This window comes from Lissotriton helveticus, chromosome 2_2 (genome assembly GCF_964261635.1).
Source record: "Lissotriton helveticus chromosome 2_2, aLisHel1.1, whole genome shotgun sequence".
Classification (NCBI taxonomy): Eukaryota; Metazoa; Chordata; class Amphibia; order Caudata; family Salamandridae; genus Lissotriton; species Lissotriton helveticus.
In genome coordinates this window covers 81,768,399-81,783,507 of record NC_136060.1, presented here as the reverse complement: position 1 = coordinate 81,783,507, position 15,109 = coordinate 81,768,399, and the positions used below count along the sequence as shown (strand labels likewise).

The 15,109-nt window shown below is 45.0% G+C and overlaps 1 protein-coding gene across 7 annotated transcripts in view; it reads left to right on the top strand.

Moving 5' to 3' along the window:
* MICU3 (mitochondrial calcium uptake 3) overlaps positions 1-15,109 on the top strand; it is a 599,595-nt gene that overhangs the window by 369,947 nt on the left and 214,539 nt on the right. For 5 of the 7 annotated variants that reach the window (XM_078678146.1, XM_078678142.1, XM_078678141.1 and 2 more), the window contains 2 exons: positions 885-980; positions 1,332-1,432. In XM_078678146.1, the coding sequence (XP_078534272.1) occupies positions 885-980; positions 1,332-1,432 (197 nt within the window). The remainder of the gene's footprint in view (positions 1-884; positions 981-1,331; positions 1,433-15,109) is intronic. The other 2 variants (XM_078678145.1, XM_078678147.1) reach the window with 1 other exon arrangement.

Genomic DNA, 15,109 nt, shown 5'->3' with positions numbered 1-15,109 from the left:
TTAGCCAACTTAATTTCAAAGTTACATGACATTATGTTTTCAGTTGAAAATCTCATAGGAACTTTTATTTTTCCTACATCAAAAATGATTTAACAGGATTATGGTAACTGGGCATCATGATGATGCTTATACCAAGGAAGTGCCATTGCTTATTTGGTGTAAATCCATCGAGCAGGGTTTTAAAGTATTACAGATACAATAAATATGACTATTTTGACACATTAGATTTAAAGCCTGTTCAAAAATTCTATTTTTATGGAAAAGGGAATCCAATAGGCTGTGCCAAACATTGTCCCATGTGCCATTAAAATATTTGAGAACTGAACAAGTTGGTTCGATACTTTTTGCAATCTGTTTGGCTGAGGCTCATGATTTTTCCTCTAGCAGCCTATTTCAAAGTTGTAGAACTTGCTCAAATGGTTCACAAATCACATTAAGAGTAAAAGTTCGCCATGTGAAGGACAGATGAGCAGACCCTTACTTAAAGGTGACAAAGCGAAACCCAGAAGCCGTAAAATATATGTTTTACATAGTAAAAATGTTGAAAAGACAGGAGCCTGGTTTGAGGAGGAATGAAAAAAATATTCTTAAAAATAGCCTTCTCCTTTTAGAAGATTCTTCAAAAAGTTTGTTTCATTTTAATCTGTTTAGATGTCGCATTGATATAATAACAATGCACTGTTATTCATGTTGTGTATTTGTAATGTGTGCATGCACTGTGCTGTACATTTCCATTAATTCTGATCATACATGTTATGAAAGAAATACTTTTGAACTAATACTAATTCATGTTGATTTTGGAACTGTTGGAAATGTGGATATACATTGTCTGTTAATCATATACTCTGGTTCTCAAGCAGTTTTGCTTCATAAACCTTTTTCAGATAATTAGGACAGATGTGCAAGATCATGGCCCCAGGAGTCTTTGGGATACTCTGAGACGTAGCACGAGTCAAGCACTCTTTTCGGACCTTGCAGAGGTATACTGAAACCTCTCTGGTCCAGTACATATGTGGTGCATTGTTGCCCAACGGCAAAAGTTTTTCATTCTTGCTTTTTTCGTATCTAGCTTCTGTGGCTGTCATTTTTTTTTTTTGCTACCTGCATTTGTACTGTTAGTTTCGTGCAAAAAATGTTCATTTGAATATAATCTGTCTTCATTCACACCGATTACCTTGCTTCATCTTGACGGTTTGTTTTACATAATTTTACCTTTTTAATTTTTAGGATCCCTACAATGTATGTCATTTTCTTTTCTATGTTTATTACAAAGATATAATCGTCAAGGTGTGAAGTTAATTTAAAATATATAAATTTTCTATGTGTTTAAGCGTGCTGAGGAATTATCTGGCTTACTTGTGGACACTACTCTACTTGTCCATTTCTTCGGGAAGAAGGGGAAGGCAGAGCTTAACTTTGAAGACTTTTATCGGTAAGTCTGGTAAAGTAATTTTCCCTTGAACAAGTAGTTTTGTACATCAAGATTTAAAGCACTGATTTCAGCGAAGCAAGGGATATTAGATTATAAACCCACTCAGGCTTCCGAATGACATAATTGATAATTGCAGTGAAACTCTTACAGAATATGATGTCACTCTGAACCCCCAAAGATATCGTGCATGCACCAGCTGCACTCTTTATGGGCGTTAAGAAATCAGATGACATCACCTATGTAATGGACCCATAACCCCTTCCCCTAGGTGGCAGGCGGCCAGGGAACTGCACCATGTAATACTGGCAACACGGTCGGCTACGCCTGTCACTTTTCTTCGTACAAGACCTCTGAGCTGGGAAGTGCACCTGCATGAGCTCCTGACGATCCACGGTGTGCACTCCAGCCCACCTGTACCTGTGCGTCGCTGCTGTCTGCACCAGCCCACACAGGACTGCTTGTTTAGATTCTAATTTAAAATGCAGCACAGTGATGTGTGTTAAAAAAAACAACAATGTATATATGGAATAAAATACTCTATGCATACATCATACGAAAATTGCAAGTTACAGAGGAGTTCCGTGACCACATAGAGAAATGAGGCCAATCTTTATAAGACCATGGTACTCTGATGCAATACTGTAAGGCAGGATACTTTATTCCTTATAATCAGGGCCACTGAATTATGGGATTCTGCAGCTGCTAAATTTTCTGCATAATTATGGATGTGCCACATTTGCCACATAATACGTGATCTACTGCAAAATCTGCAGATTATATCCCCCAAAAAATAGTTTCTAGCTCAAACGAATGAAAAGTTCCTAATAATGTGGCAACAAATGTTCCCACACAGTGAAAGGCCCTTTGCAAAGGGAGACATCTCATCTTTTAGTTGTTTATTACTGTATTTTGGTGTCAAACCTGTACTTTGTCTACGTAGTGTTACCTGCATGACAAAGTAATTAATTAATGTTATTTCAAAATGTGCTGCATTACGCTTCATGACTGTGGCAGGCCTAGTTGTCCCATGCAGAAAACTAGAGTGTAGATTAAAATACTAATGTTACTAGCTCGGGAAAAGAACCAGCTAGAAAAGTAGTTAAATCACTTGTGAATAGTTATTAAGAATCCAATTCAGTGGTTAGGTTTGATTTTTTCTTTTTTTATAACTCTTTTTATTGCAAAAGCATCAGCAAATTCACATTACAGAGGGTCAAATAAAGCAGCCGAGCACACATCAGGGGCAGCAGATTAAACAATTTTTCACACAGATAAGGGAACTTCATGGAGAGGGGGGGGGGGTCATCCAGAGCGGCATTTCCGGGTGGCGTACATATTTCCCCTCTGTAGCTATTCCATGGCCCCCAAACCAATGACCACTTTCGGGGGCACCCCCTCGCTAAGTATGCAGTTTTCCCACACTTCCAGTAGTTAGGCTATATTTCGCTTGGCGATCATAAGTCCCAGAGTAGCCCATTGCGTCTGTGAGGTAGTCAAATCTGTAGGTTCCCAGATGTTAAGTAAGCACCTCCGCGCCTCTAATGAAAGGGAGATCCCAAGGACTTTGTGTATAATGTCATGTATATTGCGCCATTATGCAGTGATGTGTTCACACTCCCAAATAATGTGTAAGAAGGTACCTTCAAGGCCACAGTGCTTCTTGCATAGACCCCTGTCTGAAAGTCCCATATGTACAAACCAAGGCCCCGTGATGTAAATCTTATGAAGGATTTATAGCTGAACTAGCCGTAGGCGGGCCGGAATTGCGACTTCCCTAGGGGAAGACACAGCTGTCTGCCAATCTTCCTCATCCAGTTCTATTCCATTTTGCGTCCATTTATCTCTCAACACCTCAAGAGGGTCAGGTCTGTGATTAATCAGTTTTTTAAAGATCAAGGAGATAGTTTTATCAGGCAAGTGCCCGTCTAATATCCTATCCTCCAGGGGGAAGCCCCTGGGGGCTCCGTCCCTTCGGGGAGTTTAGAGAGAAGGGAGTGACGAATCTGTCCATATTGAAAATAACGTAATCAGATAGTAGGGAGGAGGATTTGAAGTCCATTCAGTTCCCCATTGTAGAGTCAATTAATCAGAAAGGAGAATGGACACTTGTAGCTGTAAGACCATTGGTTATAATGGATCACCCTCATAAACACTGGTTGTTATTTGCGGTGTATATCTGTTTTCCGCCTCACATTCAGCGTTATGGCATAGTCGTCGGGTGTCCAATAACCAATAGCTAGTTGCAGCTGGATAGCTAAATTTACCCAGCTGAAACACTTTCTCCTTATGATTACCATTCAAATTTATCGTGAAAATTTCTAATTTATCTGAGGTTGTCGTAATTTGCTAGGAAATATATTTTTTGGCTTACTGAACAAATACTGCTCTTAATATCAAAGAGACACGCTGTACCGAATGTCTGCTACATCTACGAATCTCGTACATAATTTTACTTACCTTATGTAAGTCTGACGCTCGTTATAGAAGCGAACCAGTATTACATATCACGACTGAGAAAGCAGAGTCCCAAAATGTCCCCACATTCTTTCTTTCTTCTTTTTCAAATGCCCACAATTAGGTGCATCACGATGTTTTGTAATTCTCAACAGAGAGAATAGAACTTGCTATATGATGAAACCTCCTAACACGTAACAATAGAGATGATAGTTTCTCCTGTGTTTTTGTGTTTTTTTCCCTCTAGGAACCTAAATAACGTTCTTAACAAGTGTTGACTATTTGCATACACCCTAACGAAAACTACACAAATGGTGTGAGTACTCAATTTTTGTCGTATTTGTCCTGACGAATGCTCTACAGACCCGACTGGGCCAAAGAGAGCTGAAACATGTCGACCGTTTACTGAGTGATACAGGGCGATCTAGTAACTTGATTGACCATCGTATCCAACCTATTTTTAATCAACAATACATCTCCTTTTTCATTAAAATTTCTCAATTTTGGAGAGATATTGTTTTTTAGTGAGATCTAACAGTTTTTCTTTCCTTTTTTCACCATTTTTCTCTACCTTCCCTCTGGAGGTGTCTTTCAAATTTCTAGACACTGCTATCCAGACCAGAGGTTGCCTTGGATAAGGCAGGCATATAGCACGTTATTGGACACCCGATGACTATGCCATAACGCTGAATGTGGGGCGGAAAACAGATATACACCGCAAATAACAACCAGTGTTTATGAGGGTGATCCATATTGAAAATATTCAGACTTAGCCAGTTTGTATTCTTCCTGCATGTCTTCGAACAATTTAATTTTCCCTTTCCCACAAATATCCTTAATCTTGGAGATCCCTATGAGGTCCCATCTGTCAAAGACTTTGGTCTTCCAGAGCGAGCCCAACTGCTCCGAATCCCACAACGGCGTGGCCATAATTAGTTTATTCTTCCAGCCCAGTGGAGCCCGTGGCCACATGCCAGACCTGGACCGAGTGCTTAGTCTGTCCCGTCAATACCAGTTTATTAGGTTGAGAGTACAGAGCTCTGCTATACCCACCCCCTGGAAGAAGCCACTTATCCATAGCATACCCAGGGTCATCGACCCGGCCATACGTGCCATGGTTGATCGCGGCCAGTTGGGACGCCTAGTAATATCGCTTGCTGTGTGGGAGGGCTATACCGCAGTCATACCAGGAGAGAGTTAATTTATGTAGAGCTATGCGGGGCCTACCTTCCCACAACAAAATTCGCTGTAGTCTCTCAGTCTCACTAAAATCTCTAGATGGTACCACATCCAAGGTGTTTTGTAGGGCATAAAGAAAACGCGGGAGGGCCATCATTTTAAAGAGGGCTGCCCTACCCAACAATGAAAGAGGAAGCTTCTTCCAATTGAAAACATCACTCTTGAGTCTTTGGAGGGGGGGGGGGGGAAGAAGGTTACGAGCATATCTGAGCGAGGAGTCCAGGGAAACAAAAACTCCCAAGTACTTGAATCCTTCCGCGCTAACCTGTATAGGACAGTCCCGCGGGGGGACAGGAGGTATCCCCCTTCAACACAAACAATAAGGATTTCCCCCAGTTGATGGCGAGTCCCGAGTTCCTCCCGAAGGAAGCCAGAACATCAAAAATTACAATGAGGTACTTGCGCGGAGAGGTCCGATAAAGCAGTATATCATCTGCATATAATGATATGCGGTCTTCCCACTCCGGGGTCCAACGAACACCTCTGATCGAATGCTCCCACCGTATCCAGGCAGCCAAAGGTTCGAGAGCCAAAGAAAAAAGAAGGGGGGATAGCGGGCAACCCTGACGGGTGCCCTATCCCAACAATAAGGGAGCCGACGCTTTATTATTGACTACTACCTGACCTAGCGGCTCAGAGTATAGCAGATGCACCCATCCAATAAATCCGGGCCGAATCCAAACTTTGCTAAAGTCGCCCACAGATCAGGCCATTCAATAGTGTTGAATGCCATTGTTGCGTCGAGTGATGCAATTATAGGTGGCTCCTGTATGGTGTGAGCTCTGGCTAACACCCCATGCAGTCTACGCAAATTTAGGGCGGTGTTCCTATGAGTCATGAAGCCCGACTGGTCGGGGTGCACCAGGTCGCTGATGACTTTCACCAGTCTATTTGCCAGGAGCTTAGCCAAAATTTTGGGCTTGGCATTTAGGAGTGAGATAGGCCTATAGGAGGCACAGTTTGTTTTGGTCTTACCCTCCTTGTGGATTACGACTATAGAGGCAATTCTCTGATCTCTGGGGAGAATCCCAGCGTCCCTGGACTCCATAAACATTTCCTTCAAATAGGGTGCAAGTTTGTCCGGTTTGAGTTTGTAAAGTTCAATGGGGAGTCTATTGGGGCCCAGTACCTTACCAGAGTTCAAGGATCAGATGTCCAGGGCGATCTTGTCTGTTGTCAGCACACTATATATAAATTGCCTATCCTCAAGGGAGAGACACAGGAGCTGTATGTCGCGTAACATCAGATGGGAATTAGCTTCTGGGCAGGAAGAGACCGACCTATGAACCGCCTGAAAGTGTTTAACAAACTCATTCACTATATCCTGCGGATCCGTGAGTCTTACCCCCCCCTGTCGTTAGAAGGTCAGGGACCAGATGGTTAGCTAAATCTTTCTTATCCAGCCATGCAATAAGTTTCCCTGCCTTATCACCCAATTCGTACAGTCTACCATGCTGCTCCCTACCAAGAGCCCTAGCCCTATCAGTGACCAAAGCCTTATAATCATGTTGCTTAAGACTCAGTTGGTGAAGCTTAGGCTGCATCACACCCTGTTCCAATTCCCGTTCCATTCTACTGATGTCAGTTTCCAACTCCACAGCTTCCCTCTGATTCTCTTTCTTAAAACCCGCTTTTGCAGATAGGGGGTGGCCCCGGATAACCGCCTTAAAGGCTTCCCACGAGGACCCAGACGAAGGCACGGATCCCACGTTATTTAAAAGTAATCATCAAGCTTAGTAAGGAGGGCCTTGCGAGTCGCAGGGTTACGCAAATACCATGGATTTATTGGGGCGACCCTCCCCGCAGTGCCGTGAGTTATGACTAAGTGGATACAAAGCGGAGAATGGTCTGTTATGCCTCTGGCTAAGTGCGTAACCTCTGATACATTTGAGGCCTGTGCAGAAGGGATCAAGCAATAGTCCAGGCGTGAGAGGCTACCGTGTGCTCCAGAGTGAAAGGTGTAGTGCTTTTGATCTGGGTGAAGTAGTCTCCAACTATCTACTAGGCCCATTGCGTCCATGAAGTCTGGCAGCCATCGCATTGCCCTTCCTATTTCCCGGGGGGGATACCTATCCATAATACCAGAGATGACTGCATTAAAGTCGCCCCCTAAAAGTAAGAGTTCCTCAGGGAGCGAGAGCAGAACCGTCCCCAGATCTGCTAGCTTTGTGGCCTGCAACATTGGTGGGACATAGACCGACAGAAAGGTTATGTGTTGTCCCTCCCACATGCCCGTGACTCCAACATATCTGCCCCTTCCATCCTCCCATGTGGAGGTCACTGCCAGTGGAAATGTTTTACGGATCAAGATACCCACACCCCTGGAGTCTGACGTGAACCCAGAGTGTGCTATTAATTTGTACCGCATTCTTTGAAGAGCATTGCAAGAGTTTCCAATGAGGTGTGTCTCCTGAAGCAGGACCAAATCATGAGCATGCCTTTTAAGGAACTGAAGACTGACACTCAGTTTAATCTTATCCCCCCAACCCGTTAACGTTCCAACTCAGTATTTTTATGTCTCTACCCCCTATTGCCTACCCGGTAATGCCAGTACACCCCCTCCTTGCGTCTATTGAAACAGGATTCTATCCAGCCATGCATTAAGTTTCCCTGCCTTATCACCCAATTCGTACAGTCTACCCTGCTGCTCCCTACCAAGAGCCCTAGCCCTATCAGTGACCAAAGCCATATAATCATGTTGCTTAAGACTCAGTTGGTGAAGCTTAGGCTGCGTCACACCCTGTTCCAATTCCCGTTCCAGTCTACTGATGTCAGTTTCCAACTCCACAACTTCCCTCTGCTTCTCTTTCTTAAAACCCGCTATTGCGGATAGGGCGTGGCCCCGGATAACCGCCTTAAAGGCTTCCCACAAGGACCCAGGCGAAGACACGGATCCCACGTTATTTACAAAGTGATCATCAAGCTTAGTAAGGAGGGCCTTGTGAGTCGCGGGGTTACGCAAATACCATGGATTTATTGGGGCGACCCTCCCTGCAGTGCCTCGAGTTATGACCAAGTGGATCCAAAGCAGAGAATGGTCTGATATGCCTCTGGCTAAGTGCGTAACCTCCGATACATTTGAGGCCTGTGCAGAAGGGATCAAGCAATAGTCCAGGCGTGAGAGGCTACCATGTGCTCCAGAGTGAAAGGTGTAGTGCTTTTGACCTGGGTAGAGTAGTCTCCAACTATCTACTAGGCCCATTGCGTCCATGAAGTCTGGCAGCCATCGCATTGCCCTTCCTATTTCCCGGGGGGATACCTATCCATAATACCAGAGACGACTGCATTAAAGTCGCCGCCTAAAAGTAAGAGTCCCTCAGGGAGCGAGAGCAGAACCGTCCCCAGATCTGCTAGCGTCGTGGCCTGCAACCCCGGTGGGACATAGACCGACAGAAAGGTTATGTGTTGTCCCTCCCACATGCCCGTGACTCCACCATACCGGCCCCTTCCATTTTCCCATGTGGAGGTCACTGCCAGTGGAAATGTTTTACGGATCAAGTCACCCACAACCCTGGAGTCTGACGTGAACCCAGAGTGTACTATTAATTTGTACCCCATTCTTTGAAGACCATTGCAAGTTTCCAATGAGGTGCGTCTCCTGAAGCAGGACCACATCATGAGCATGCCTTTTAAGAAACTGAAGAACGACACTCAGTTTAATCTTATCCCCCCAACCCGTTAACATTCCTACTCAGTATTTTTATGTCTCTACCCAGTGCCGGACTGAGAACGAAAACCGGCCCTGGCAAAGTGCTGAGTGACCGAGCTCTTTGCCGGGACCGGTTTTCGGACTATTTTGTTACAGGGCCGATTCTGCAGCTATGCTGCAAAAACGGCCCTGTAACAAAAACGGCCCCCAGGGCCCAAAACCGGCCCCCACCCTTGCGCGCGAACCGGGGGATTGCCCGGTGCCCACAACGGCCAGTCCGGCCCTGTCTCTACCCAGTACTGCCAGTACACCCCCTCCTTGCGTTTATTGAAACAGGATTTTGTGCTGATGCGACAAACCAAGCAAACCACATAAAAACTAAACCTCCCCCCCTGAAATCCCCCCCAACCCGCTGCCATGCCTGTCGAGCTTCAAACTGCCCATGAAAAAAAGGCAGAGTGCCTGTCGCCTCTAACTATTCAAATAAAGAAAAAAAGGGGGAGGGTTCGACCCCACTGCCCCCGCCCCCTAAGGTTTGATTTTTAATGGCTATTATGCAAAAATAACTTTTAGAAAAATACCCTTTACCCACCTGAGTGTCTATAGGATAATTTGCATTACTTCTTCAGCCTTGAATGAGGTGTAAAAGTCTTTCCAGTGAAGGACTGGACTTTTTACAGTACCAGCGGTGCCAGGGAACAACACCTATAACCTTCATGGGATACCTGTTTCGGCGCACAAACTACAGAGACACGGGACACTTCCTTCGGCGTCAAAGATTCAAGGTTTATTACTGCAGGGAACACAGAAGTCACGACAAGTACAACACGTGCAACTTGGGGAGACTGCTTCAAATTGGTTCTGTGGATCGCTCCTTTTATACAAAATTAACTCATAGGACAACATGGTACACAAAAGTTTACAACCTGGTTCCCATAATTATCCCCCAGAGGGGTCGCTTTGGTCACTTTGGTACACATAAGGTCCGGAACATAAGTGCGGAAACATTTGGCGGTTCCCAACTGTAAAAACCCATCTTCCCAACATTAGTGAATTCTAATCGGCAGTAAAACAGATCGAAATAGGGACAAGGACAGGTGCAGAGGAAGATGGAGACAGTGGGGGATTGAAAAGAGTGTAAAAGGGGAGGTATCGGGAAACACGAGATACAGGCATCAAAGGGACGTGCCTAATGAGATGCACGGCTGAGACAATAAACCGGACGGCAAGATGAGCCTCGAGCGGGGCCATCTGCCTTACAGTATCATCCCCCTCATCGTAAAAGATATTTACAAAGTACATGTGTCTTCCACAAATATCCTGAGAGTCCCAGGGTGATGAAGCGGACAGTGTCCGTTCGCTGGCTACTTGAGGGCAAGAGACAAAATGGATGCCGTATCTAAGATGGAACCCGTGGGTACAGATGAAAAACCCACATATCAAACGAACGGTTTAAGTTAGCACAGCGAAACTGCGCACACTTACTAAACTCGTCATTTGCGGTTCTTAGATACCAGACTCGACCATATTCGTGTGAGTCGAAAACATCACTTAAAATTGTCACGGAACCTCAGACGCTCCTTTTGCCCTCATGTAGGCAAGCACTAGTCGGAATCATATTCGATATTCATCAGACCCTCGAGATGTTGCTGTAGCATAGCTCTGTCCAATTGAGACCCTTTGGTAACAGGTGGCTGTCTTATACACGTTGTAGCACAGAGGCCACATAAGGCAGGACCGCACTGCACGCAAAGGCAACACGTGAACAGGAACGCTACAACGACTCCAATGATCGTCAGAATTTTCCAACCCCAAGTCGACATCAGGCCCCAAAACCATCCAAGTAGCGTCCAATCCCCTACATCCACGTGTATGGATTCGGAGATCTTATGCAACTTCGAGATGGCTTGATAGACAGTCGGAGCGTTATCAGGAATGAAAATACAGCAGCTCGAATGGATCACCTTACATACCCCACCTCGATCTGCTAAGATCACATCTAAAACCATACGGTTTTGTAACGTCATAAGTCTATCCGCCTGAAGTTCTGTGGTGATATTACCAAGGGCACTGGCAGTAATATTAGCTGTCGATTCTACCACTCGAGTCAACTGTCTTAGGTTCCTACTATTAACCATAGGTCCCCAAAATGGGAGGAAACCCTTGAAAAAGTCTCCTGCCTCTTGACCGGCAGTATCCTCTTCGCTAATTACGCCCCTCACAACTCTAGTTTTGTGATAATCTGCATCTACAGTAAACGTCGGAGGCAACAAGTTTGCGATAAAACATGAGCCCATGAAGTCAGAGGGCAACCATGCATACGCACGATCATGACAAATAAAGTATGTACCCTTGGCAGCCAAAAACACAGGGGACGAGACCATTGGCAAAATATAATTTTCAGTGCAAGCACTCTCTCCAAGTCGGGCTTTCGATCTACGGCCGCGACCTATTAAACAAAAATTACCAATGTGGGGTACGACCCATATCGGAGGCGAGCTTTTAAGCTGTTTTTCACCAGTGAACACACTATATTCGCCTCTACTTAGGACCCTATAGGCTTGTACCTCTTCTTCAGGGATAAGCGAGGGATCATAGATATCGCTATCTAAATCCTCTATTGCTATAGACAAAGATTTTTGGTACGAGGTAGGACCAGGGTAGGGGGAACGTGGTTCTCGAATGGGGTGGAAACCCAGTGCGCTTCGAAACATTGTTTGAAATGCTCGAGCAGACCCTTGGGAGCTATACGGTAACACCAGATATGGAATTCCCTTATTCGTAGTATGTGGCATCAACCCACAAACCCAACAATTAGTAGTGTTAACCACTAACTGATGCTGATGAAGGAGCTGAATAAAGGAATTGTTGCGGAATTCTGCACGTCTAGCCTGCTCGTGTTCAGGTAAGATGTGAAAAGAATGAGGAGAAACAGTGGAGGTGAGTTTAAGGTCAGGGGTAAGAGTAGGTATAGTAGAAGGCAAGAAGTAAGACATTGTGTAATACACTCCACCCGCCAATAACGCAGAAACAGTCACAAACAGTACGAATATTTGGAACACAAAACATTTGGTACGACTGAGTTGCTGCAGCTTGAATCTTTGTGCTTGAGCTCTTTCCAAGTCCATCAGCTTCGAAAATGCCATTCCCTATGACCGTCCGCAACGTTTCTTGACGCACTTCGTTCTGTGTAGCAATAGTCAATTCCTAGGAGTTCCCAGAAATCGACGGTCTTTAACCTAGCGTCAAGACCTACTAACCAGGAGGAAGTACACGCGCGGCCCTACGGCCTTTATTTCACAAATATATATATATATATAAAAAAAAAAAAAAAATGTCTCTCAGCTGTGGAAACAAAAAGTGTAAGGAACGAAGCTCAATGAATATATACAAAATAATTTACAATAGTATGAGTGTTCAAACTGATCATGGAAAACGGGATAATGCACTTGTCAAGGGACAGAACGGGGTTTTTTTATTAGTCTTTAGTGCTGGATCTCAAAAAATATCGGGTTTTCCCAGGACGTGTCTGTTCGTTAAACAAAAGATCCGTTGAAGGGACAACGCCCTGTTGATCAGCTGAATGTTCTGGTCTTGAGTCTTCTGATGACAAGTGTTCAATAATGCCTTTTTGCTGCACTGAGGATTCTCCGACAGGTTGTGCGTCGCTGAAAGGTACAAACGCCGGCAATCCTTCGGTTTCAGTTGATGCAATGCCTTTCCTTACCCACGAGTCTGCTGGCAACGGAATGGGGACTTTCTTGGTATGGGTGGCATGCACCCAATTCTTCCGCCCCTCGAGACGAACTGCAGTTCTCGTGGCAAGGAGGACCTGATAGGGTCCAGTGAACCTGGGATCCAAATTGTTCTTGCGCGAAAAATTTCGCGTTACCACCCAATCTCCGGGCTGGAGCTGGTGGCCTGGACCCTCCGTCTGCGTCGGCAATGCTTCGTGAACCTGTTGGTGAATTAACCTCAGTTTAGCAGTCAAGTCATAAAGATAATCGATCAACATTGGATACTCAAGTTCACAAAAGGCACCCGGTCTAGGGACCCCCCAAACATTGGCAGGACGACCGAACACTATTTCATAGGGACTGAGCCCTACTCGGGAGTGTACAGTTGCCCTTGTTGACAGTAATGCTAAGGGTAAAGCGTCAGGCCACGAAAGACCTGTCGTAGCCTGAATTTTTGCTAGTTTTAGTTTAAGGGTGCCATTGTACCCCTCAACCAAACCAGCTGACTGAGGATGATTGGCACTATGGAATTTCTGATTAATTCCAAGGCCCTTGCACACACTCTTCATCACACTCCCCACAAACTCACTTCCGTTGTCTGACCACACAATTCTAGGCATTCCATACCGAGGGAAGTACTCCTTCAGTAGGATTTTCGCAGTGGACAAAGCAGTATTGTCTTTGAGAGGATAGGCCTCAATCCATCGGGAGAATGCGCAAACAACAACTAAAACGTATTTCAAGTTATTGCATCGTTCCATATGGATGAAGTCCAATTGGATCACCTCAAAGGGGCATGAAGGGGGAGCAAAACTACCAGGAGGAGTTGGGGTTCCCTTACCAGGATTGTACAACATACATACCATACAATTCTTAACCAAGCGTTCAGCACATTTCGTAATACCATCATTCTTCCACACAGGAAACAGCAATTTACAGATACCTTTCGCGCTAATATGTGCTAACCCATGTGCCATAGTCACAACAGCCAGCACATACGCATCAGGCAACATCCATCTTTTCTGTTCCGATAAGTCAATCCAACAACCATTCGCATCCAACTTTCCCGTACTTTCTTTCCACTTCGCCTTTTCAGTCTCGGTGGCCTCATTCTGAATTGCTTTCACACTCTCGATAGTGTTTTCACACATACTTGATTCTGCAGGCCACCTAACCGAACTCGTCACATACATTCGAGTGCTAAGGTTCCGGGCAGTCTCCTTAGCAGTCTCATCCGCAAACGCATTTCCACGACCAACATCATCCGTTACTTTCTGATGTGTGCTACATTTGATTATGGCCACCTGTTTAGGCAATGTGAGTGCATCTAAAAGATCATTTACAAGCTGTCCATGTTGAATCTTCGTACCATGTGACGTAAGGAATCCTCTCTCTCTCCACAGTCGTCCAAAACTATGTGCCACACCAAACGCATACTGGCTATCTGTAAACACATTCACCCGTTTATCTTTAGACAACACACACGCTCTCGTCAAAGCAATTAACTCAGCAGCCTGAGCCGAATTCTGACTTAATCTTGCACTTTCCACAATCGTTCTCAATGTAACTACAGCATACGCAGTCGTCACATCACCGTTCGGCAACTTGAAACAAGAACCATCCACATACAAAGTACCATCGGGATTTGTCAATGGAGTATCTTTTAGGTCAATGCGACCCTTGGTTTCCTCTTCAGTTTTGAGATAGCAGTCATGTACTGCTTCACCACTTGATTCTGCGTCGATCGGCAGCAATGTTGCTGGATTCAACACATTACATCGTTTTATCCGTATATGACTGGCCAGCAATGTCAACTCATATCCAGACAATCTTGCACTTGTCAGATGTTGAGTTTTCGTTCGGTTCAATAGAGTGTCGACTGCATGCGGAACCATTACCGTGAGCATATTATCCATGACTAGACCTGCGGACTGTCGAATGGACGCCGCAGCTGCCGCTGTTGCCCTTAAGCAACTTGGCAAGGCTCTTGCTACTGGGTCTAAAGTCGAAGAAAAGTAGGCACATGGGCGTTGCTTACCACCAAAAGATTGTGTCAAAACACTTAACGCGCAACCATCCCTCTCGTGAACGTATAGTGTAAACGGCTTACTGTAGTCAGGGGTACCCAACACAGGAGCCGAACACAGCGCATCACGCAATTCAGAAAAACTTTTCTGACATTCTTCAGACCAAGGTACTGGGGATGAAACATCCTTGCACGTAAGGGCTATCAATGGTTTCGCCAACAATGAAAAATTTGGAATCCATTGTCTGCAGTAGGACGTAATACCTAAAAAGGCGCGAACATCTCTCTGGGTTTTTGGCACAGTCATTCGGGAAATCGCTGCAATTCTCTCTGGGGTCAACCTTCTCCCTTCTTTTGACAATAAGTGACCTAGATAGGTAACTTCTTGACAACAATACTGTAGCTTTGAAGGCGACACCTTGTGGTGCAAGTCATGTAGATAGTGTAACAATGATACTGTAGCCGTTTTGCAAATAACTTCTGTATCAGCTGCCACTAAAAGATCGTCAACGTATTGAATCAAAGCCGCACCCGTTGGTAATACAAAGGCATCAAGCTGACCTTTAAGTGCT